This window comes from Schistocerca gregaria, chromosome X, assembly GCF_023897955.1.
Source record: "Schistocerca gregaria isolate iqSchGreg1 chromosome X, iqSchGreg1.2, whole genome shotgun sequence".
NCBI lineage: Eukaryota > Metazoa > Arthropoda > Insecta > Orthoptera > Acrididae > Schistocerca > Schistocerca gregaria.
Window position 1 is genome coordinate 479,696,992 of NC_064931.1, and position 26,383 is coordinate 479,723,374.

The 26,383-nt window shown below is 43.2% G+C and overlaps 1 protein-coding gene across 1 annotated transcript in view; it reads right to left on the bottom strand.

Annotated features, from left to right (window-relative positions):
- LOC126298915 (protein trachealess) overlaps window positions 1-26,383 on the bottom strand; it is a 1,138,333-nt gene that overhangs the window by 46,689 nt on the left and 1,065,261 nt on the right. Inside the window, exons 9-10 of the mRNA XM_049990456.1 lie at window positions 18,343-18,536; window positions 14,597-14,703 (exon numbers count right to left, since the gene is read on the bottom strand). Coding sequence (XP_049846413.1) covers window positions 14,597-14,703; window positions 18,343-18,536 — 301 coding nt within the window. The remainder of the gene's footprint in view (window positions 1-14,596; window positions 14,704-18,342; window positions 18,537-26,383) is intronic.

A 26,383-nucleotide genomic window follows, 5' to 3' on the forward strand; every position in this document is an offset into this window, starting at 1 on the left:
TGCATGTTTCAGGAAATTCATGTTACAGTGTCAATAGAAGATATTTCACATTAAAAAAGCCACGTACTTTAACCTTATCTTTAACTTTTAGTTCTTTTATTGCTTCGCATAGGTTACACGATTCATTGTGAACTCTTGTTTTCAAAATGGAAATATTTCTTCGAAATTTTGCAGAGACAGTCACCTTGCATCATTTACGAAAGAAATGAAGCAAACCAGTCTGTTTGGAAGCGGAGCCACAGCTCTGAACATAGTTAACAAATACCGCGATTTCAAAATTGTTATTCTTGTTGCCTCGTAAGAGAGACCCACTTGGCACTGTTTTAACCGCAGTAGGTATTCCGGCCACCTTACCTTTCAATTTGAGCACGTTTATAGGATACTTCTGATAGGTGTTTTACTACCTACATTAACAGATGTGCTGCACTCGTTTTTTTTTCATTTCCTTGACACTCTCCTTTCGATATCTTGTACGGTTCACGATATAAAAGTGGTGTTACACCTTACGCGTTTCACCTTCAATATGACACAACGATAACTCAGACCTTTACACTCGAACAAAGCCGACACGTGGCGCATTTGGTATAGCAGTTCAGCTTTAAGACCGAAAGCTTCCCAATGAAATTGTGAATCATTTTGTGCGCGATTCCCTATCAGATGGCAGCAATATAACTTCGCGGTAAGGCCTTCTCACGGTTCAGAGCTCCCGAACGTAGAATAATCAAAGGGCAACAAAAACGGGGAAGAGAATTAAGGCGAATTTGTTTATGAACGTAGCAGAGCGAGCCGAGTGGAGCGGGCTCGTCGGACGGCGGGGGACGCGCCACAACTTGAGATGTGCGGCACATCCGCCTGCGCGCGCGACTTGCATACGCAAGCGCCGCCCTCTACAATCGCACCAACAATTCAATAGTCCTCGTTCCGACACACACAAAAAGTGCGCACAGGGGATGAGGGAGGGTTAGAAGCCGCGCGGCTCGTGGACAAAAGTGTGGAAATTGGCCAAATAGCGCTTAAAAATACCCCAGCGGCGCGCGCCCGCCCGGCTCCGCGGACACGCCGAATAAAACATAAAACACATTAAAAATTTCCCTCACACACACTCTAACTGAATTCCTCCTCGAGACGCGGTCTGCTTCTTTTCTTTTTCCTTGGCAGACTGAAATCCGTCGGAGGTAGGTCGGTGTGTTATTAACGCTAATTAAATTAGCAATTCCCATCCCGCTCAAATCGCGCCACGGCATTCGTAGCACGCTGCGGTATCTGTGTGTCGCGGCCGGTGGAATTTTAAAAAGAGAGCGCTGTCCGCTCACTGTAGTCTGTAAGAGGTACGGACTCTACTTACGTTTTCGTTTGTCTTCAACGGTGGCGTTTTCAGAAAGAGTAACATGTAGACAAGTGAAAGGTTATCCAGAGAATCTAACACGCCGAAATTCTTGTATATGGATTTCTAATACTGTAAATGGTTCAAATGGCTCTGAGCACTATGGGACTTAACATCTGAGGTCATCAGTCCCCTAGAACTTAGAACTACTTAAATCTAACTAACCTAAGGACATCACACACATCCATGCCCGAGGCAGGATTCGAACCTGCGACCGTAGCGGTCGCGCGGTTCCAGACTGTAGCGCCTAGAACCGCTCGGCCACCCCGGCCGGCTCTAATACTGTAATCCAGCTTTTTTCGCTGCAGCTCCTGTATCCTTCAGTCCTTACATTATGAGCTCCCTAAAGCTCTTCATGGGCGATTTTTATGGTCTCCTCCCCACGCACATTATTTTCACCACTTCTCTGGAAATTATTTCCTGCATTAGCGTATTTCGCCTTTTTACCTGAAAGAAATTTTCGTTTCGTCAGATCAACGTTTGCTTTAATGAGCCTCTGTGATTGTTTTAGCTATGTCCCGCCCTGGAAATGGATTCTAGCTTTACGTAAATGAATTAAACAAAATACAGCCGAAAGGTATTGGAAGAAAAGTCAGGAACCAATAATTTGCAGCTCTGTTATGATAAAAGAATTGAAAGACCTGTTAGGACACAGGTAGCTGTAGAACTGTTAAGGGACATATACTGGATACAACTATGTACATAAAACAGGTAAGTCCGTTACGCGCTCTCGAATAACACTGCTAGAGGATCACTGCTCTCGAATTACTGCATTGCATAAATCTCTAATACGCCGAAAACCTACAGCTTTCTTTTGCTTTCAAGTCCTCTTGTTAGCGTCCAACTGCGTCTTGTCTTTATCTCTACGGTTTTGTTTCTTTTCCAACTCCCTGGAGTTACACTGCGACTTCGCATGTCAGTAACTTTTGCCTGTTTTGCCTGTCTGATCCACTTTCAATTGAGGTAGTTTAATATGGTCATTGATCCAAATGTATGATACTTGTTTTATTGTCTGTTCCTTATAAAGAGATACTGATGAAATTGATTACTCAGAAGGAGTAGGAAAAGTGAAATAAAAATGGTCTTTTAAGATAGTATGAGTCTATATCATAAATATTACAGAATTCATCAAACCGTCAGTCCAGTTGCATCCTAGTATGATATTACATCGTGTTGAACATGTGGTGGAAAGAGCAAGAATTTTCAGGGACAAGTTTGGACAATGCAAGTAATGGAATATCTTATTTAAGCACTCAGCCGTAGGAAGCACAGGGAAAAAGGATGTTTCAGTTAGATCATTCCTTTAGGAGATCAACTTTTTTTATTAATGTAGATATTTCTCCTTGCTCTATGTTCATATTGTCATAACAGGCAATGGTGTCTGACAGAACTAAATCTGATTCATCATTTTCAGTCTTCAGACTTTGATGAAATACGAATTTCCGTTCTCACTTTTTCTTCTTCGTGAGGAATCATCAACAAAGATTACTGCGAAAATGAGGTCTTCTCTGACAGGAAGAGTGATGTGTTGACGTATTTACTTCATTTTGAATGAGATATGTTGAATATGCAGTAGAAATTAAAAGTTACTGAAATCCAAATTCAAATCCTAACATTCGGTCCTACCCATATTTTATAGGCCGACGTACAGATATTGAAATATAAAAAAAGTTTTGTGACATTTTGAAACCTCAGTTCATAACTTTTTTGGCGAAAGCAAGAGCTTCGACGATAGAGGCAATTGCAGCAATGTTACCCTTACCAAAAGACCAGAAATACTAATCGAACGCTCTTGTTATCCTGATGTTAAGCGTTTTGATGGTTGTGATGACAGTTGCAGCAGATGTACCCAATGCGTGATTAACAATATCTGAGATGGACAGAAAGAAGCAGGCTAATGTTGTTAATGATGCATATAATCGTTCCCTGATGAACGTCACAATGCAAATTCACGCGCACATGTATTCTGACGAGCCACTCGTGGCGGCTATTGATTGAGGTGAATTCAGCCGCACCCACTGCAGGCCACGCTGGCACGGAACTTCTGACAGGTGAAATGAATATACACACATTGTCACGAAACTGGTACCCTTAGAGAAGTTTGTGGGTTCTCTTCCAGGTGGTATCACAAAGATTCAGCACACGCTATCGAAGTAGCTATTAGGTTGTGCAGAACATCAGGGCAAGTATGACCAACATGACAGACTGTGGTGGAGGACTCTACTGAAGAGCAAGACGACGGAGGACAAATGATGTCAATGACGATGTGAGCTGTAGCTCGCATTTTCAGGAAAAAGAGTAGCTCTCTGTCAATCGTCATTCTCACCATGTAGTCAGTAATCAGAATGATCCCGTCAAATCTTAATCGTTAAGAAAATTAAACCAGCCTAAAATTATGTTGCAGGCTGTTGGTTGACTCCCGATCGTGGCAGTGACAGCTAGTTTCCTTGGAGGTCTGCAGCTGTGCTCGTTGTATGCGTCAGTGGAAATTGCGCAGGGGCGTGTAAATCAATATGTGGTGAGACATAAGGAAAATTTTGTACGGCTAACGTAGAGAGATTAGCTGGCCTCAAAGATGGGGACGCCCACATGTTTCTTGTTTATATGGTTAAGCGCAAATGCAAAATACTATTGTAAAGTGAAACTGTTCCACTTTTACATGATGCATTCATTCTGTCGGTAGAATGTAAATGTAGTCAACGTGAAAATAAACTTGATGTTTCATCTAGAACTTAAAATCATGAAGTTGTATCTCAATGACTGGTGATGAAACATTAAACAATGTTTTTTTACGTTTATGGTATCGAATACATTTGAAGTTAATGACGAACTATCCAGTCTAGTAGAGTGAAAGGAGTGTTGAAGTCTGTAGCAAAGGAAACAATACAGATAAATGCTGTTAACATCATAAATACGTCAGACTGGATAAGACAATTTTGGTTTAGGACGACTCAATTTATGTCGAGCTTATAAGAGAGGGGAAGCAAATGACGATAAGATGGGAGATATGATACTATGTGAAGAATTTGACAGAGCCCTTATTAGAAACAAGTCCCCTAGAGTAGACGACATTCCCTCAGAATTATCGACATCCTTAGCAACCAGCTATGAAAAAAAGTTATTCCACCTACGAACAATTCACGGAAATGCAGGTGACATCTTCAACTTGACGGTTGTTGAAACGTCACCCGTCTGTGTACTGTGAGGTGTCTGGGCATTTTATACACCGGGAGAAACTCAAGTGCGCAAGATACACTGTCTGACATAACAAGTGAACCACCCGGTAGAGGGGAGAAAACGAAAGGAAACTTCAAGAAACTGAGGAGATATATAATGTTACTCCGGTTATTACGAAGATGGTCAAATTTACAAATAATTGGCAGCATGAGCCTTCTTATCAGTGTGACGTTGCACTTTGCCTGGCCTCGATGCATACATTGATTTGGTAAGGAACGGTTTTATAAAGCCGTCGTAACTTCTCCTGACCAAGCTAGCCTCCAGATGGTTCTTGATATATTAGATACGGAATTGAATGGGACGGAATCGACTTCTGTGCTGGTCCCACATATGTTATATCGATGACAGACCTGGGTATCTTCCCCACATGAAAACCTCATCATCAAGCACACAGTTCACAGTGACGCGTGCAGTGAGTAGACAAGTATTGTCTTGTTGAAAAATGGTACCATGATATTATCGCATGAGAGTTAACACATGAGGACGCAGAACATCTTTGTCATATCCTTCTGCCATCAGAGCTCTCTCAATCACTCAGAGACGCGACCTGAAGTGATACCCGATGGATCCCCGCACTATGACACCACAAATAACACCTTTGCGCCTCTCCAAAATATTGGAAGCATGATACCTCTACTGAGGTCGCCGTTACTCTCGCCGACAATGGTTATCCAAGATAGTGCAGAGCCGCGATTCATCGCTGAACACAGTTCAATGCCATTGAGCAGCAGTCCGTGCTTCACGATCGCTGCACCATTCCAAACGCAGCCGTTTGTGTTGTTTTGTTAACGGCAGCTTACATATAGAAATATAATAATTTAGTATGGCTGCTGCTAGTCTCTGGTCAATGGTGTCGGATGACACGGAATGTTGCAGGAAGCCCATTACTTTTTCTCGGATAGCATGTGCAGATGCAAAAGGATTACAATGTGCTTGGTCCGCACTACGATAATACTCCTTTGAGGTGGTCGGTCATGGTGGAGCACAACCTTGACGATGAGTATGCGTGCCCTCACGTTGTCATGCAGTCCATCATGAGGCCACTGTCACATCCGAATGCCCCGCAAATCTGGATATTCATCAACTAGACTAGGTGGCCAAATGGAGATCCACAATGAGGCCCCTTTCAAATCCTGTTAGATGCTGAAAACACTGTGCGGCGTTTCAGTGGATGTGACCCCCTATGAAGGTTCAGGACAGTCAACCAGAAAGGATGTGGTGAGAACTGTGTCACGACCAAGACATCAGAGAGACAGCATTAAATTAACATTCATTTATTACTGAGAGTTTTACGTGATTCAGTCTTCTGCTCGGCACAGCTTCTAGCAGCCTTGCAGCTTCCGCGTCACAGGAACATTCTGAGTGGTGCACCCATCATGGAATCTGCCCACAGTGTCAAACGCAGTCAGTTCCGTGGCCTCATGCAGGGTAGAGCAGCGGCAGGCATATCTTCACAGCCGAGTGTGACTGAGCATGTCAGCAGAAGCCTCAGCACACTCGTTGAGTGTAGTTGCAATAAGGCTTGCTTGCCTCCAGGTATCTACACACTCCTGATGAGAGTTGTCGTGACAGCGAAAAGATGGAAGTCCCAACAGTGACTTGGAGGACAGCTCGAGGGGCGATCCCAGCATACTGCTAGTATTGCGGTATTTGCGCTGCCAAGGAATGGCGCCAACAGACACGCTGCTCTCAAGTTGGATAGCTTGCAGTCAGACAAATTAATTTTTCATCCAGAGAAGACCTGCACGGCCATCATGTTGTCAGTCACCGTTGTGACATGCAGGAATAGCAGCTCACAGACTTGAAGTTTGCCCCCACAGCTAGTTTGCTGCCGACTTATAGAAGTAGACTCTAAGCTGGCAATGGCCGGCAACACATCATATGACAGGGTGTCATCCTGCAACCAAAGGAGCTGGTTTTCCATAGGAATCAGTGATGCAGTTGGGATGACCAGACTCTGATCCTGACTGGAAGGAAGGGGGGCGCTCTATAGTAGTCAATGACGTGATTCCCCTGTACGGGTGCCCAAATGTGCTCCAGTTTTTCGGGCATGTCAGCTTTCTCTCCTGAACTAATGTTTAGTTTCAGAGCTAAAGAGCGTTCTCTTATGCAAGGTTTGCAGTATGAAAGGCGTTCTTGGCATAGTATTTAGGTGTTGCTATTCCACACTGCCCCGTAACAGAATATTGTTACGCCTCCTCTGCAGTGAAGTTGTGGTGCTGAATCCGGTGTTCCCGACGCTCTCTCTCGCACAATCTGTGGCGCTGTGCTCCTTGCTTACTGGTATTTCGACGTTTCTTAGTGTTCATACTCGTTATTCAACCATTACATACAAGGCAGGCATGCAACACTTGGATGTCGTTTCAGTCAGATTAAATTTTTTTCTCTCCACTCTAAAACTATTTGGTGTCCAACAATATCTCACACAAGTATGCAGCAGCTCCACGTCCTTCACGGTACTTACTCAACACCTGATGCTGTTCACACTGCTTTGTTTATCCTACCACGCCTGGTAACAACGCTAAATACAAACAACAGTAGTTAGCTCTGGTGGCTGTTCTTCCTGTCACAGAGAATTGCAACTTTGATCATTCTTACTGCTAATGCTGTGTATGTGTACGAAGTTGTATTGACTGCCAACCTTGTCTTCTGGGTACATAGTTTTTTGTCAGGTAATGTATCTGAGACAGGAGAAAAACCGTCAGACTTCGAGAGGAACCTAATAATTCCTGCTCTAATGAAGATATGTTATGGTATGTGTGAATACTGCTGAACCATCAGTTTATGAAGTCTTGGCATGAAAGTAGTGCCACGAATTAGTTATAGAACAATTAAGAAACTGGTAGAAGCCAACCTTAGAAAGGATCAGTTTGGGTTCCAGAGAAATACGGGAAAACGTGATGCCATTCCCCCTTTGGCTTCTTTTAGAAGCAACCGAAAAGAAAGGAAACCTACGTTTATAGCATTTGTAGATTTAGAGGAAGCTTTTGACAGTGTTGATTGGAAGACGTTGTTTGAAATTCTGAAGGTAGCAGGGTAATATACAGGGGGTGAAAAGTTTTCTTTTATCAAACTACAGTTATAAGACTCGAAGGGCAAGGAAGGGGAGCAGTAGTTGAGAAGGGAATTAGACAGGGGTGTAGCCTAATGCAGATGTTGTTCAATATGTACACTGAACATGCAATAGAGGAAACCGAGGGGAAATCTGAAAACTGCGTTGAAGTTCAGGTAGAAGCAATAAAAAGTATGCAGTTTGCCAATGACACTGTAATTCTGTCAGAAACGGCAAAGCACTTGCAAGAGGAGTTGAATGTAATGGACAATGCCTTGAAAAGACCGTATAAAATGAACGTCAACAAAAATAAAACAAATGAAGTGGAATTTAATCGAATGAATCAGGCGATGCTGAGGGAATTAGATTAGGAAATCAGACACTAAAAGTAGTCGATGAATTTTGGTATTTGGGCAGTTGAATAACTGATCATGACCGAAATAGAGATAATATAAGACGCAGAACAGAAATAGTATAAAAGGGTTTTTGAAAGAGAGAAATTGGTTAATATAGAATGTGATGTTAAGTGTTAAAATATCTTGCTGGAGCTATCCGCCAGGAGTATAGCCTTGTAGAGCGATGAACTGTGGACGATAAGCTGTTCAGACAAGAAGAAAATATAAGGTTTAGAAATGTTGTGCTGCAGACGAATGCTGATGATTAGATAGGTGGATCGAATAACTAATGAGGAGATACTGTATCGAAACGGAGAAAAATGAAATTTATGGTACATCTTCACTACAAGAAGGGATGTGTTGATAGGAAAGACTCTGAAGCGTGAAGGACTAATCAGTTTGGCAATGGAAGCAAGCGAAAAGTCTTGCCGTAGTGGTGACACTGGTCGCGACTGGTCAACGATGTCAAGCACGGTCGGGCTGGTCTAGCACTCGGATGGGCGACCGCCCGAGTCGGCCTAGCGCTGTTGGCAAGAGGGATGCACTCCTTCACTGACAACGGCCGGGACAGTTGTGTCATGACCACATGCCCCTTCATATCCGCATCCAATCGGTTGAGGATGGAGTCGGCCGCGGTGGCCGAGCGGTTCTAGGCGCTTCAGTCCGGAACCGCACGACTGCTACGGTCGCAGGTTCGAATCCTGCCTCGGGCACGCATGTGTGTGCTGTCCTTAGGTCAGTTAGGTTTAAGTAGTTCTAAGTGCTAGGGGACTGATGACCGCCGATGTTAAGTCCCATAGTGCTCAGAGCCATTTGAACCTTTTTCGGTTGAGGATGACACGGCGGTCGGTCGGTGCCGCTGGGCCTTCCGAGACCTTTTCGGACGCGGTTAATGGAAGTATGTAGGTGTGGGTTGGAGGAGGTTGGGTAAAAATTGTATATTGAGACAAAAGCTCGAGTACAGTTAGTACGTTTCTGTGGTTGTGCAGAGTGATAGACTAGCGTGGAGAGCTATATCAGACCAGTCTTCGGACTGAAGACCACACCAGCGACTGTCTGTCTCTCTCTCTTTGTTTCTTACTCTCTTGGCATGGGTATAAAAACGGTAATGGAACGCCACGAGAGCCGATACTGTAACGTCAGATCCGATGGGTCGAGCACTGATCCCGAGCGGTAACGCTCAACGCGGCGACGATGGGAGTGACAAGCATTCGGAGGGGTTAGGGGCGTGCGGTAGGCGGCAGGCGGCGAGGGCGCGGACGTGAACTTGGGCGAAATCGGGCGGGCGGAGGGAACAAAAAGCGGCTTGTCGTGAGCGGCGCGCTACGTGAGCGTCTGGACGTGAGGCGTCCACGTCCACGTGCTGCGAGTGCGAATGGCGGCTGCGGTGGGCCGCGACCTGCACCACGCTCATTACGGCGCCACCGCGCGGACACCCATTCATACCGGCTGCACGCCACCCGCTCCGGCCGGCACGCAGCCGCGATCTATTATTTTGCCGCCAAAATCTCTCTACTGATCCCAAGAAACAACATTGCAGCGAGTGTAAAAAGACTTAGAATATTCATCAGTTATTTGGAGATAGCTCTCTTTTTTTTAATTTAAGGTAAGTTAGAATAGATTTATTTTTGACATTTTCAGATTTTGACCCATTACAAAATTTTCAATTTTCTTACTAAAATGGCATATAAATCACAAGCTCGCATGGGAAGTATTTTATTTTTTTAATTTTTTTTAAGTATCATCTGCAAATTTTTACACGCGTTACTTCAATATCAAATAACGTCGGTAACTTTTCATATAGAAGGCTGTGGATTGCGGTATTACAAAGGCGAAATAACTTTTTTCTATTGGTAGTGCTGTTGAAAACAATATAGTGGCTTTACGTAATATAAAACCATGTTATATGTGGAAGTTCTAAGGATTCTGTTTCTATGGTGGTCAGTGTGGGTACCAGGAAGATAATTGACAGAGTCTGACAGAATATTGCTATAAATGCAAACCGGTGAACCGAACAGGACGTAGCTGTTATAGGAACTATGAAGGAACAAGTGATGTAATGGAGGCCTCTGCAGCTGTTGGAATTTTCAGTCCACCCGTGGATGAAACAGGTATCTGCTACTGTAAGTTCTCAGGTGATGGGAACTCAGAAGCATACAACAGTGTAATAACAACTTTGCTTTATGGTGATAAGATTACCATAAAATAGGTATGTGTGGATCGCTTCCAGAAGAGTATGGGCAGCAGGTTTAGGAAGCTGAAAGTAAGTTTAAGAAAGAGGAAGCTTTCTGTTGGTAATCCCATAAGAGGTAGCCTGGCAGGCAAAATTATTTTTGAAATACAACACCGATATGGGACCAATAACACTGATGATTTGTTCAGAATGAGAAAAACCGTATTAGACATTTCTACAAAATACTGTCAACAGATGGCAAATCAGTACATCAACCCTCCTCGGTGTGAATCCTAGTGCAAGTATCGCTACATCCAATACTCAAAAGCGTCACAGAGCGAGAAAGATTCATCCAAGTAGCTGTCTTGAAAGTCATACAAAAATTGGAAATTTGTGGTAAGGTCTTATGGGACCAAATTGCTGAGGTCTTCGGTCGCTACGCCTACACACTACTTAATCTAACTTATGCTGTGGACTACACAAACACCCATGCCCAAGGGAGGACTCGAACTTCCGACGTAGGAAGCCGCTTGAAGGTCATAAAGCCGATTTACAGAGAGCTGGCACATCCTGACTCGTTGACGTGTTTACATGGGCAGACTCAGAATCCAACTGAGTTTTTCAACAATCTCATATACACTCGAATATCAAAAAATGTTTTTATTGGGACGAAGACACTAAAATTGAAGGGGATTGGAGGGTCTGTTATGATGTTATTGCTTTTAATGATGGCGACATCGGTAGAGTGAAAGTTCTATAGTATACGAGAATTCATGGAGCAAACTGTATCATAGAGCTTCAACGGATGGAAACAGTTTGCGTCGGTAAACCAAAGTATGCAGCAAAAATGGCCAGTAATGAATGCAGAAGGAAGAAATGAATGAAATCCATAGAAAATGATCAACAGGATGGTACACAGTATGGTGCAGAGTGCCTCTGAGAGAGAGAGAAAAAAAAGCAAAGTTTTAGTCATTTAAAACTTAAGAAACTGTTTCTGAAAATTCAGTATTCAGTTGCATTATTCCCTGAATCTTAGGAACCACGTGGCGAAGAGTATTCAAGTTTTCAATGAGTTGCAACATAGATACACTAGTCGACTGAACAAAAACAAAAACATAATGCTAAGTATAATTAATATTATTTTGGAGAAAGTACGGAAAATTATACAGAATTAACCATACAGTTAAAAAATTGTATTTCCTGAACCACTTGCTAAAATGCAATGATTTTAATTCAGTACACTTAGAACACAGCATGTAATGTCCTGTAAAATTTTGATGTCAATTGCTATAGTGGCTTCTGAAATACAGGGAAGCTAAGTAACAAAATTTTACACCTATCGGTAAATGGGGTTCTAACCGCTCTTGAAGTGGTAAATTCTACAGGTATGTGCTAGAAAAAGGGAGGTCGGACATTAGGTCCTTAACGACTGGGGGCAACAGATAGATGAATCGATCGCAACGTGTTCAAGGAACCATCTCAGCATTCTCTTGAAGCGATTTTAAGGAAATAACGAGAACCTAAATGTGTATCGTCTTTAGCGGAGAACATGACCAATGTGTTAAAGCTGCTCCATCTCTTACGGTGTGATTGGATATCTTCCCACATTTGACGCCAAGTTTAACCTGAAATGAGCGACTCTAAGTAGTCTGTATTGCAGCCGTCTCCAGACGGTGCCGTTCTATCGAGATGTGTCGAATACTGTTCCTGGAGAGGAGCAAGAATGATGTTGAGTGCAAGTACGGAAGCTGGTGGATAGGCAAAACATTGAATTACGTACAGAAAAACGGTTTTGACTGTATTTATTTAAATAATAATATCCATACTTAATTATCATACAGGCAATCAGTTGAGCCCTGCCGGCGCAGACATCAGCTTCTAGGCCACTCTTTAACCGACATCAGCTGTCTCTAAGAGCACTGTAGCAACGTTCGAAAGTGATTGGGATGCAAAGGAGATCAACAGAGTTTGAGGATGGTTGTTCAAGACCTCTGCTTCGAGTTATACTCACTCTGACTGTACACATACTCCTGACTGGATACTGGCTAGTTATATTACAAGACTGCATGGCCAGGGCGTGATTTGCTGTGTCATTTAGTAACCAGTCGAGTATCGGTAAATAAAGACTTCACAGTCTACCTTTCGGGTGGGTAACTGTTTTCCTGTTGACAGAATATGACACTGTCTTCAGCTTACAAGAATTGGGCATTAATTATTAATGCCTTACTTCACAGCCGGATTTCAGCTAGAGAAATTGAAGGTCATCATGCGAGTCCAAAACCACGGTAATTCGAAAATGAGGCATTTCCAACTACTTATACAGTTGCCTACCGATGTGTAATCTCCTCCAAACAGTCATTCTAGGAGGAAATACAGGATTAGATTCACTATGAAGCCGAACAGCTCCGCAGCGGGTTACAACAACCCCAATACTTTTGGAAAATTTGTAATGCAACCTCTCAAAAGTTGAAAATGATGTTGACACATAAAAGGATCCTTGTAAAGACCTCCAGTCCGACAACACCCACAGTGGCACCGACGCATCTTTACTGAGAATTTAAAAAAAAATAGCTGTATTAAGACAATCTGTGTAACAGTCCCATGCTCCTGAAAGCAGGCAACCCTTCGGCACCCCTCAAATCCCAGATGACTGCTAGCAGGCGCCTAGGACTACTTCACAGAATGTCTCAGTACAGGTGCATTTTAAAATTCTCAATAAAGTTGCGAGGTGCGAGGGTGCCACCTTGGCTGTTGTCGAACTGGGGAAAGAAGGGGGGAGGTCTTAGAGGGACAATTTGCCGATTTATTCATACATGTGTTGTGTCAATGTTGCACCCCTCCATGGCCAGGCCACAGGACGACGTGAAACAAGAGAGCTGAAGCTTCATAAGCTCCATTTGCTACTTCGGCCCACGTTCAAATTTCGTCGAATGGTTTTGAACGGACCTATTAGAAAAGTAAAACGTTTAAAGCAGGGTTCAAATTTCGGGAGTGACGGATAACAGTGGTTCAGTATTGAGTGTAGTTTGTTACGGAGAGTGTGCTTTAGTGTATTTTGAAATATACGTTGTGTGGTCCACTGCACAAATTCCTTGTACGCACAGAAATAGTAATTTTTGCAGTACAATGACCAACAAGGCAAGGAAACAGAAGTTGAATAATTTTGAAGTACTTTTCTGTTTTTTGCGAGCTATAGTCGGCCATCAATAAAGAAAGTGTCCTCCAGAGAAAGCATTGTCAATAAACAAAGACACCCAGGTCATAAGAGGGAGCGTCAATAACACTGGTAAGTTCGAATGCGTGGTAGTTGGGAAGTCACGTTGCTGAAATCAGACCGCATTAAAAAGTGAATGTTCTCGGGTGAATGAAGAAGGATCACTCACAGCGGGTGGTCTTTAAGGCCACCGTTCAGTAAGTTCTAATGTACTGTCCAGCTTCGCGCGTCACAAGTTACTTGCACTCACCGGCTCCCTCTGTGGCCTCGACCAGAGCAAATGGATGATGAGTGAACAAATTGCAATAGCGGTACACGTGGTTCATTCTCCGGCGAATCCTTTTGTGCCCTATTACGTGAGAGTTCTCAACGGAGTATGTGTTACGTGACCACCAGGAATGGAACCTGTTATCCCTTGAATGATTTTTACACTGTGGAGAAGGAAATGATGACGCATTGAGCAGAATTATACCAGTAGAGTACAACAAAACACTGGTGCTAGCTTCTAGCGCTTCCTTAGAAGCAACTGTGTCTAAAGAAAGCCCAACTTGAAGCTTCAGTTCTCCTTAAATCGCTTAAGGCAAGAGTAAGTATACTCAACAACAAATTAACGGTTTATTCATGTAGCGTTTCTGTTAGGTCATATTCCACACCTTCAGTTAACAAAAAAAGTTGTTAATTATTATCACAATATGGTCTCGAAATTTGACCATTCATACAGGAGAACCTAAATTTACTTAAATGGCAGCTAGTTCCTCCCTTATGAGCGGTTTCTTTCAGTCACCTCAATTATTGTTGGATCTTATGTTAGGACTCGGTTATCTGCGGGTTCACTCAGTAAAGGATTTAATCTTCATCAAGTATTACATATTTCAATAGCAGGAAGTTGGTATGCTGTACGATTAGAGACTCGACTGCAGTAGTCATAAACACCATGGTGTTCTACATAAATAAACAAAAAGATACTTTATGTCTTCGTAAAACTAGAATTTACTAATGTGTGTAAACAGACGCTACAGAAAAACACCATTAAAACACTTAATTCGGTCGTTTCGTGCAGACTTGTTCTTTTAAACAGGTTTTCACTGACATTCTTATGGAATCGGACCCAGTAAAAGAGTACTAAGAGGCGTGTACTTACAGTCGAGGTGGGATTTCCTCAGCTTGTTGGCGTCTTCCCCGTGGCACAATGTGTACAGGTTCTTGCCTGTCAGTTCGTCGGCCGTGTAGTCGAGTAATTCTGATACCCTGAAACAGCACACAAAACTGATCATTTCCGGTCGTGCTTGATTAACGCCACAGCAAGGAAAACGAGAATTGTCAGGACGCCTATAATGGTTATTTATCTATAGGTAAGCAATTTATAGATAATAGAGGCGCAATTATTTCCCAGCTCTCCAACAGAACGTGATTATTCTACACTTTCTGCAAAGCTTCTCAGAATGATTCAGTGAAAGGATTGGAAGGCGACCTTAATACTTGGTACAATGAGGGATTACCTTTTGCCACACAGATAATAGAGATTTTCTGAGCATAGCAGTATCTGTAGGTTTATCTCTCCGTCAGATAATGTTACAATAATTATAGAAGAGTATTTCTCGTTATAGAACTTCTGGTTGGTCACTCAAGAGGCATGCAAATTTATTTAGGCTTACATTTCGATCCAAACTACATTCGATACTTTTTAACTAAGAACAACAAACTGTCTGATCAAAAGTATCTGGAAGCTTATCAGTGGGGTGTCCACCCTCCGCGTTTCTGGCGGCTTGATCTCACCTGAGGATCCTTTCATTGAGGCATATAAATGTCTGTGCTGGAATGGTAGCCCAATGTTCCTCAAGAGCCGAAACCAGAGAAGCTAGTGTTGATGGACACCGGGTCTGGAGAGAACTCGACGTTCTAACTCATCCCAAAGATACCCCATTGGGTTCAGTTTGGCAACTGAGGCAGGTCAGTCTATTTCAGGAATGTTATTTATTGTCCACAACCATTGCCTCACAGATGGTGCTTTATGACAGACGGCATTGTCATGCTGGGACAATCCGTCATGGTATCCGAACTGTTCCTCTACTGTACGCAGTACACAGTGCTGTAATGTGTGTTTATTTCCTTCTATCTTTAACGTTTCCTTTAGCGCCATAACGGGACCGCACCACAACCACGAAGATCCCCATACCGTAACACCACGTCCTCCATACTTTGTTGTTGGCACTACACGAGATGGTAGGTAACGTTCTCCGAGCATTCACCAAAACCAAGTTCTCCCATCGTATTGCCAAAGGTATAGCGTGCTTCATCACTCCAGATCACTCTATTCCAGTCATCTACTGTCCAGTGGTATCGCTCTTTAGACCACCACAAGCGTCCCTTAGCAGTGACTATATAAATGTGTGGCTTATAAGAAGCTGTTCGACCATTGTACCCAATTATTCTTTGCTCCATACGTCCAGTCATTGTGCTAGCTGGACTGCTGGCATTAGTATGGAACTCACCAGTGATTTCTTTCACTGATTTAAAGCGATTTGTTTGCAACCACACGCCACAGTGCTGAATGTCCCTGCTGTCAGTACATGAGGTCCGTCTGGTCTTGGTTTAGCTGTAGTTGTTCCTTGGCGTTTTCATTTCACATCACATGACAAGCAGTCGATTTGGGCAGCTTTAGAAGGGTTGAAATATCCCTCATATTTCAGCGCATTCAGCTGCTGCTGCTTCTCTACTGACAAAACAATATTCCTCGCCATCTTTTATATTGGCGGGTCCGCCTCTCGTGACATCTAGTGATCAATTCCGCATTAGGTAGCGTTGCCCGGATACTTTTGATCAGGCAGTGTACAATATGTTCGCAAATACCACTACAGAACTTCCATCAGGATTCACAATTGGGACAAAACACTTCTGACTAAAAGTCTATACTTCCCTTGTATTCTGTAAACATAAACGGTGTGGGAAACGTCTAAAGCTATGCACAACACAAATACATGAATCCATGGTTATTGCTGTCGGGTTTGTGATCCTTGCACTATGTCGTCTCTTTTTCTTGTATTTGCCTGCTTTACTAGAGATTTGGAAATAACAGTTCTTTTTTGGAATTTTTGTTTATACAGTTAACAACTTATTGCTTTCGTTGAAACTGTATTCTTTAGACGCAAGATGCTTAGTATCGCTTTCGTAGCTATGATCTTTTTATAAAGAATCGTATTTAATCAGATTAAGTTTTCTCCTGTGTTCTGTACGCTGTCAATATAATACATACAACAGTCTGTGCCCACTAAGAGGGCAGCGCCAGTTTGTCCTGATTGGACGTCTGTAAGATACTAAGAGATGACATACCAGCACAAGGATCCAATGATCATGTATATATTAACGGCTCCGTAGACATCCAGTTCAAGAGAGTAAAACAGAAAGTCAGTGATTTACATATGAGCCCGAAATCGAGCTCCAACATGAGGTGTTTATACAAGGCTATCCAAACTATTTACCCGGCACTGTAGATACTGGTCGCAGCAGAGTGTACTATCTCGCTTTAAAGAGATATCTGTTGAAACATTTGGTTACTCAAAAATAAATAATAGTAAATGGGAAGTGTTACACAGTTGACTAAAATTCCATCCTTACGAGAGCACATTTTCAGTACAGAAAAAAGCCCATGCGGACGAAGAATGATGTCAGTAGACGATAGCTGTTGGAAGTGTCTAACGTTACTGAACTGCTTTTAATGGCCATCGCAACACAGCATGTCAGTGCCATCTTTCAGACCTTAGCAGAAGTCGAATCACTGGCACGAGAGACATGGGACCATCACACAGACAGGTCACATAGACTTTTAACTATAATGCAATGCCTGCGGAAGGAGTAGTGACGTAATGGACTGTGGAGAACACTGGGGCTAGAAAAGGAGGCACGGATCTTTCCAGGAGGACTTCACCTCGAGAGGATCATACAATTGTTCGACAGGCTCTGACGAAAAGACGGATGGCAGCAGCTGAAATCCGGGCACAGGTTACAGGAATAGTGTCACCACGAGCCATCGGGAGCAAACTGGGTTGAGCTTTTGAGTTGCCATGTGTCGTTTGCTGCTGACACCATACAACCGAGAATAGAGACTTCTATGGTGTAGACCCAGAGTCAACAGGAACATTGAGTGACATTCTGTTGTGGTCAAGCATTAATCTCGCTTCTGTTTGTGGCGAGCAGATCGTCGCCAGTGTGTCCGTAGATGACGTGGTGAAAGGTCACAGACAGCAGCAATTCTCGAGACCCAGTCCCCTCCAACTCCTGGAATCGTGGCGTGGGGAGTTTTGGATAAGTCAACAGGACTGGTTTAGTAATTACTGAAAGCTCTCCAGTATGCGGCAAGGCTAAAGAATCATGTTGTCAAATTCTTCATGACCCAAGTACCATATGGGAATTCCAGCTGGATAATGCAAGGTCCCACTCCGTAGTTAATACCACGAACCGCTCGAGGAACATACGGATCATGGAGTGGCCTGCCAATTACCCTGCCTTGTGAGTGGTAGAACATGTACAGAATGCACAGGAAGACGTATTATTTCGTTTCAGTCTTCCGCCAACGATGCTCATGAAATGACACTGCACGTGTTTCAGGAATGGCAAGAAATTCTTCAAGATGACTTTCGTAAATTGTCTGCATCCACGCTACAACGAATACAAGAGTGTGTTTGTACCTGTACTGGTGTCGGTGGTAGACATCAGTTCCGAATGGAGCGAAAATTTAACGTGATGAACATGTCATAAAAGACTGATAAATATCGGGCTGGTGCTTCGAGGTGTAACACTTCCCATTTCCGTAATTTTAGTCACGGTTCTTGCTGTGCGTGTTCAGAGTCATTGCAGAGGTGGTGACAAATGTCACAAAAAGAGCATTACCTAGGTTCGCAGTGTGCTATCCGGAAGTCGAAGTTGATACGTGTGACGAACATGTCGGACTCGAGGCGGATCTCGTGGACGCTGGGCGGCGGCAGCGCCATGGCGATGGCCACCATGCCCAGCAGCGGCGGCGACGACTTGCGCGCGTGCGAGAACGTGTACTGCGGCCGCAGCCGGCTCAGCACCAGCACCACCTGCGCACCACAACCACATTCTCCTGTTATCCCCACTTCAACAGATCAGTATCTGCTCCTCCTGGAAAATAAATTTGTGACTGAAGATTGAGAGGGTGGAGGACGAGGCCCTATACAGCAGCTATGCGTGGAAAATGTTATCGCTCTGAATAAAATGCTTTTGGGCATTAGCGCGTGTCACTGAGTAATTCAAACCTCTACGAAAACCGACGTTTCGACCGTTTTTGGAGTGGTCTTCTTCAGGGCGACTAAACAGCTTGTTTCTGGTGAAAGGCTTACCTTTATACCGCGTTTTTTCGGTTGTCATGTGGAAACCGACGTCAGTTTCCCGAACGTCATTACACCTTTCTAAATTAAGATGTCCACAGGGAGGTTGCTATACTTAAGACTATTTACCTCTGCTACTTTAACAGGTGAATGGTAGTCTATATAGAATTCGCAGCTTTTACCAAAGGGCGGCGTTTTCCTGCCATAAGACGTCGATGACACAAGGTGGTATTCTTGTGCAGTTTTTTTATGTTGGTGTATCCGAGTCTTCTGGAGCTGCTGGCTGGTGAACACGGAACAACCGGAATAGGACGGTATGTAAGTAAAGCCATCCCCAGAGACTAGCAGTTTAATCGCTCTGAAGATGACCGTTGCAAAAACGGCCGGAAAGGTATTAATAGTGGTTTTAGTTTCACAGTGACATAAAAGATTTTATTCAGATTGATAACGACTGTAGAAGCCCCACGCAATATGGTCCAATTTCTGCACGCTTTCGTGTTTTAACTATAGGGTATGTCAAATGGCTCATACGACTTCACAAAACTGTATCTTGTACATCAAGAGTTTTTAACCTTACGTATGGTACTAGGAAATTCGTCTTTTCAAAAGAACCATCCGATAATGTAAGGATATATCTTTTACATGCAGGCACATAAGACTTTGCGGTACCTTTTACAAGTACGTTTGTGGTCAAAATTTTCATTTGCCTTTTATAACAAATGGCATTTTTTAAAATTTTTATTTGTGTTGCTCTAAGCACTATGGGACTTAACATCTGAAATCCTCAGTCCCCTAGACTTAACTACTTAAACCTAACTAACCTAAGGACATCACACACATCCGTGCCCGAAGCAGGAATCGAACCTGCGACCGTAGCAGCAGCGCGGTTCCGAGCCTAGAACCGCTCGACCACAGCGGCCGGCCTTTATTTATATATCAGGTGCTATGTGGCCATGCAAACCGACACTATTTGTTCGTAATTAATAAAATGATGACTAGAAAATTTATAAACATAAGAATCTTAACGAAATTAATAAGACATACTAAAAAGAGATAGTATACAAACAAATACCGCATCACAGAGAAATATTCTCACTTTTTGCGAAAAACTCTTGTACAGAATAACAGTAGTGTGCCACAAGGAAACGCATATACTTGTAATGGAAGACTTGGGATTTATCGTTCCACTTTTTCAGTTCTGTAGGAAGACTGCTGAATAGTGCACACCTCTCTGTACATTGCTTAAGTATATAGAGTCAATACTCGCGAGCAATGGCATAACAATGTTCCTGCAGAAGAGCTGATGTTAAGTTTAAGATAATCCTAATTGGACGAATAAAAACTGGTGAAGAACAACAATTTCATGGAAGGCACAACAATCGACATCATGGTATGAATTGGAACAGCACCTCGTAGCATCATCATCTTCTACTCCACACTTGAAGCATGAAACTCCACTTAGCTTGTTTAAAGACCTGAGTTTTGACACAAAACACAGATCTATTGTCAATGATTCTCTTAGTTTTACTTCATTGTTAATATACATTCGATAGCGGTTCCTTAGAAGACTATTTGTTACTTTGGTACATTAAATATGAAAATGTAATTGGCAATAATCTAGCTAGTTTGCGGTACTAGTGTTTTATGATTTAAGGAGACAGAATACACACAGATAAGTTCTCATCATAGGAATGCAACCTGTTCTTCTAAAGGATAACAACGAAATATGTTTCGTATGAGGGATTTCTTTTCCATCTACTGCGTGCGTTTGCGTAGGCAGAATATGAAAAGTGTAAATTCGTTTGTATAGATAAAAGAGGAAAATTTAGTCCAATGGGATTAAATAGAATGCTATAAAAATTTATGAGAAAAGTTCAGTTTGAGGAACAAGTGTTACTGGTGTGCAACACGGCTGGAGGAATCGGAACCTGCGGCCAATGAGAACAAGGCAAATGATCGTCCCGCAGCGTCACCTGCAACTCCCCCATCAAGCTGCGAGAGCCGTAAACCACTAATTGCCCGTGTTTGTCTCAATCGGCGCGCTTTACTGCCCATTGAGCGTCATCTAATGAAGATATCTGACGGAGCAACCGGGCCGTTGCCTTCTCTACTAGGAACACCCCTGCTCCTCGAAGATATCCCAGCGCCTTCTTGAGAAGGCTCTATCTCTCTGGGTCGCTCACACATAGAATCAGATACTTTCAAACACGTTGTACTACACGTTACACACAGTATTGTACAATGGCCACACTGGAGATTTAGGAAGTTTTCACGGCAATTTGAATATGCTGCTAATCTTCAAGAACTAATTTATACTGCATTTGAGGAAACAAAGGAAATCTTACATTTCGAAAGATAATTTTTTTATGTGCCTCCCTCACATTCCAAACTGAGACTTAGCAAAGGGTGATTTAGCATTCGGTGGCTTGGTTGCAGCTCATCAAACAGAACAACCCCTTCAGAGTCCCAGAAAGAGCGTCGTCAAGACTTTTCCGGCTGAGGGTGCGGCTTTGAACTTTTTCTTCGGATTAGAGATGGTGTCGAGCCACTCCATGGATTGCCGTTATGTTTTCGGTTCGAAGTGACGAATCTATTTTTCATCGCCTGTGATGATGTTCGACAAAATTTTGTCACTATAAGCCTCGTAACGCGCAAGCATTAGGCACAAATGGTCCTTCGTTGCTTTTTGTGGCCTTGTGTTAGGCGGTGAGGAATCCAGCGAGCACATATCTTTCGGTACCCCGTCTGGTGGAAGAGTGTGTCAACAGTAGCTACAGTGACGTCCAATTGATCAGCTAAGTGTTTGTGATCCATTGATGACCTCGAATAAAAGGGTCTGCACGTTCCAACACTGTAGGAGTCACAGCTGCGTGCGCCCGATCGGCACGCTGGATATCCGACAGGTTTGCGCGACCTCGTTACGATGCTGACAGACGCCTCACCCGGTGGCTCAGCGTGCTTTTGTTCACTGTCAGGTCTCCGTAGACATTCTCCAAGAGCTTATGAATATCTGCGATGCTCCGATTTTCCGAGAAAAAAAACCTCAGTCAACAGACGCTGTTTTGATGGCTATGTATATCACCGCCACCTTTCGAAACTTCACGAAAGGTGTGTGTGTGTGTGTGTGTGTGTGTGTGTGTGTGTGTGTGTGTGTGTGTGTGTAGAAAACTCCAGCTGCAGCTTGAGTTGGATTTCACGTCATCCGTAGCTGGTTCTACACATGGGTGGGAGAGCCTGTTGTGAAACTGTTGTAAGGTAAGAGCGCACTACCTCCAGCGGAGCATGACTAGTGTGCCACTGAGCTCTTCAGTACAGTCTTTGGGTTGAGGTCAACTTTACATTTTCATGTATATTTCATGTGCTGCACCTTGATATCCGTGAGGTGACGTACACCATTAGTCAGATCATTATTAGCGCATATTAAATAGCGTGCGGTCCCGCTTTTGCAAAGAGAAAAGCAGTCTTAAGCCAGCACATAATCGATTCTAGAAGTTCCAAATTCGGGGTCAATGTAGGTACCACCATATACCCAAGCACAATTCTCAGAGTTATGTAGGTCGTGAATTGGCGCTCGATGATATCCCAGTTTCAGTAACTGACGTCATTGTCTGCAAACTGGATTGATCAAATAATTTCGCTACATCCCCGATGACTATTATGGTTCTTACATATTACTTCAGATACTGTCAGGTGATCTCGGTGTGCATATGCCCACGGTAGAGAGATTTCCTGGTTAAATATCGTACATAAGATTGTTCTGAACGCCTAAAATGATAACCTTCCTTGGCTAAGTTCTGTACGTTCAGAAGGAGGAGGAGATTAGTGTTTAACGTCCCGTCGACAACGGAGCGCAAGCTCGGGTGAGGGAAGGATGGGGAAGGAAATCGGCCGTGCCCTTTCAAAGGAACCATCCCGGCATTTGCCTGAAGCGATTTAGGGAAATCACGGAAAACCTAAATCAGGATGGCTGGAGACGGGATTGAACCGTCCTCCTCCCGAATGTTCTGTACGTTCAATGTATTCCTTCTTTTTCGTTATTCTTTTCTTACACCTTACGTTTGCGGCCTTGTTAATAAATTTAAAGCTGTCTAGGCAATTCAGTAATTGTTTAATCTGAAAGTGACACGCTGAAATACTCAATTATGAGCAGTTTCTGTTGCCTTGCTCATGTCGGCCAAATAGCGTATAAAAATGACAAATATGCGGAGACAGCTCTCTTTTAAGACGAGGGTGATGATGTTAATGGTGACGATAATAGGATTCTGGGCCCTCAACACATCGAAATTTCTGATCCGCATTATTATGGAGCATCACGTGGAGAGAGCAAGTCGTTTCGGAGTATGATTTATAAGAATTTACCCCTACACTATTACTGTGAGTAATTTGTTTACACTTGGATTACTTCAAATGTGGAAAGCCAGAAGGCTCCTGAATCCCTCTGAACTACATCCATCAGTGTTATGGTATCGTTTGAACTCAGGAAAATCTATTGGCAGCCATATACCGGTTGTTCACTTAAGACTATGAAATAATAGCCATTAAGCTTTTTCGACGTTAACTCAATCGTCCGTAAATGATATGCAGCTTTGTTAAGCGTAATCTGTTGTGTAATATGAGACACCAGTAGTCATTCTCATCGGAAAATTCAACAGAATTGCCTGCTCTGTCTCGGGAAACACGAGAGCGAAGACGAATTTATTCACTTAACCGGCATTTACGAGCACGTTTGCCTAGTTACGACCGCGAGTCTGCAGAGATTCTCCGTGCACCAACCAGCCACACATTACAAGGCGCTCCAGCTAATTACAATAATATCTTAAGCGCAGTCGGTACTACGGGCCATATCTGACGGCACGATAAAGTCTTACCCCAGAGACGCATTACTTATGCACCCCTTGGACGCGAAGCAAAGCAGTATGTTAGACGAGGACCACCCGGTCTCTTATCAGTGGGCGTATCGCCTAATTGAAACGGGCACCGCGCAAGGGTTGCTGCTTGCATCTTCTACGAATCCAGTGCGCCTTCGGAAGCTTCTGTTGCATTAATTCAAAGCAGACTACGCACAGATTGAACCAATAATTTCACGAAAACAGGGTTGCATCTTGCGAGAATCTGCAACTCTAGACCTGTGTAATTATGCCCCTGTTATTGCTTCACTCGTGGCTGACGACGCAGTACCATTATCGACTTATACATCAGTTTTCCTACACAGTTATTGCATATACGTTTGTTGGAAGGTGTGTTGTGACAGAACAATGAAATTTTGATGGAATATCTGGTGTTAAATGATTTGGTGGTTTCCTTGTCTCCTGCTGAAGATCTAAATCAATTACAACAATCATTCTCATGCGGAAAACATGTAACACAACTTTCTAGCTAAAAGGGTGCCACAAAGCTTCAAGTTATGATAGAGTAGTTGCCAAAGATGTCCACTTTACGACATCATAGAGGAAAAATACGTGGTAATCTTGTCCAACTTGTTTAGCGTAATGATGCTTTCGGTTGCAGTTGAAATGGATGTCGATTCACTGATAACCGCGAGGTGGGCTGGACGTTAATCACTCGCCTAGCGTGCAACCAAGAGCGCGACGGCCACCAAAACAAAAATTGAATAGATTTTTTTATTAAAAAAAGGGAGGGAGATAAGGAAAAGAGATAAGGAAAGGACAAAACTCAATTTATTGTCTATAATAAATCATACAATCTCCGCTGATCATTATTTTACAATTGCCATTGTCAACTTTGGCCCATATAAAAAGGTACTCATCAGCATTTAACTTTTTCTTTTTTCTCGTACTCAAAACAAATGGCATGCTCGGAACAAGAGTACCATAAGGCTGTTTAGCCAAAAGTCCTGTTGTCTCAGAAATACTCCATGTCTTCCAAGTCAGAATATTAGCATCTGGAAATGCTTCAAGGCCACCATAATCTGCTTGATTGCCCCATACAACAGCAAGTGTAAGCCAAGTAGAACCTCCAAACACTGCTTGTACATCACAGGTAAAGTTGAGATGGAGTCCACGAAAAACATTTGGACCTCCAATCAATTGCTGCTTATTAAATTGCCCAGCCAAGTCAATATCAATCGCTTTCAAACTGCGATACACAGGTACACTACGCCGCCAGCGACGACGCCATGCACGTCGCAGAGACATTGCTGTGGCACGTTCGTTCATTCTTACAGAAGGGTTTTGTGATAATACCGGAGACAGCGAGTGTTCGTAAACTACATCAACTGGTCAAAAGTATCTGAATACCCCTAAATAACGTGGAAATGACCACTAGAGTCACAAGACGCGGACCAGCCCAGTGCAAAAGGTGGTGGGGAGTATTATGTTGTCAGTAGAGAAGCAGTAACAACAGAATGGATGGATAAGAAGATCACACTAGTGGATGTCAACGGAGTAACAAATCCGTCAGTGCTCTGCCTCGTGATGATTGGGTGTTGTGTGGTGTCCTTAGGTTAGTTAGGTTTAAGTAGTTCTAAGTTCTAGGGGACTGATGACCATAGATGTTAAGTCCGATAGTGCTCAGAGCCATTTGAACCAAATCCGTCAGTGACATTGCAACCCATCTACAGCAGCCCGAGTCGACTGTTGGTGATGTGACTGTGGAGTGGAAACGCGAAGGAACCATCAAAGCTAAACCAAGACCGGGCAGACCTCATGTAGCGACCAACAAGGATCGTTGAGCATTGCGGAGGGCGGTTGTAAGAAATTGCGTAAAATCAGTGGAACAAATAACTCGTGAGCTCCAGATAGCACAGTGACTGTGCATATGGAGTTAAAAAGAGTGGGGTATAATGGTCGAGCGGCTCCTCGTAAGCCAAATGTTATTTTAATCGTTTATAAAGAGCTTGGGAGGTGGTGTAAATAGCGACGCCACTGGACAGTGGGTGACTGGAAACGAGCGAATGGGATTGATGAATTACGCTATACTATGTGTCTGTCCGGTGGAAGGATTTGGGTTTGGTTAATGTCTGGAGAACGTTACCTGCCATCATGTGCAGTGTCATCAGTGAAGTACGGAAGAGGTAGTGTTAACAATATGGGGATGTTTTTCGTATTTGAGTGTGGTTCCCTTATTGCGCTTAAGGAAACTGTAAATGTGGAAGGATGTGAACAAATTTCACTCATCTGTGTCCTGCGTGCAGTGGAGGAACACTTTGGAGACGATGATTGAGTGTATGAGAATGACAATGCGCCCTGTTCTAAAGCAGCATGTGCAAAGAAATAGTTCGTGGACAGAAATATTCCCGAATTGGACCGACCTGTCCAGATTCCCGACTTTGAAACAATCTTAGGTTGATGTTCTTTTTTTCTATATTGAATCAATGGATGCAGGTCTCTGTATTTATGAATCGTCCTATACCATTTTGGTCGTATTTGTGCTGTTCGTGATTTCTTCTGGGGAGTTTGGTTTTTATCGCATTTATCCGTTATTACTTTTTCTTTATCCTTCTTGACATTTATGAGATCCATTCGCTATGGCATTTATGGGAGAATAGGAACACTCAGGAAAGCTAGTCATCCTGGTATTTATTACGACCAGTTTAAATAAAAATGAATTAAGTGGTATAT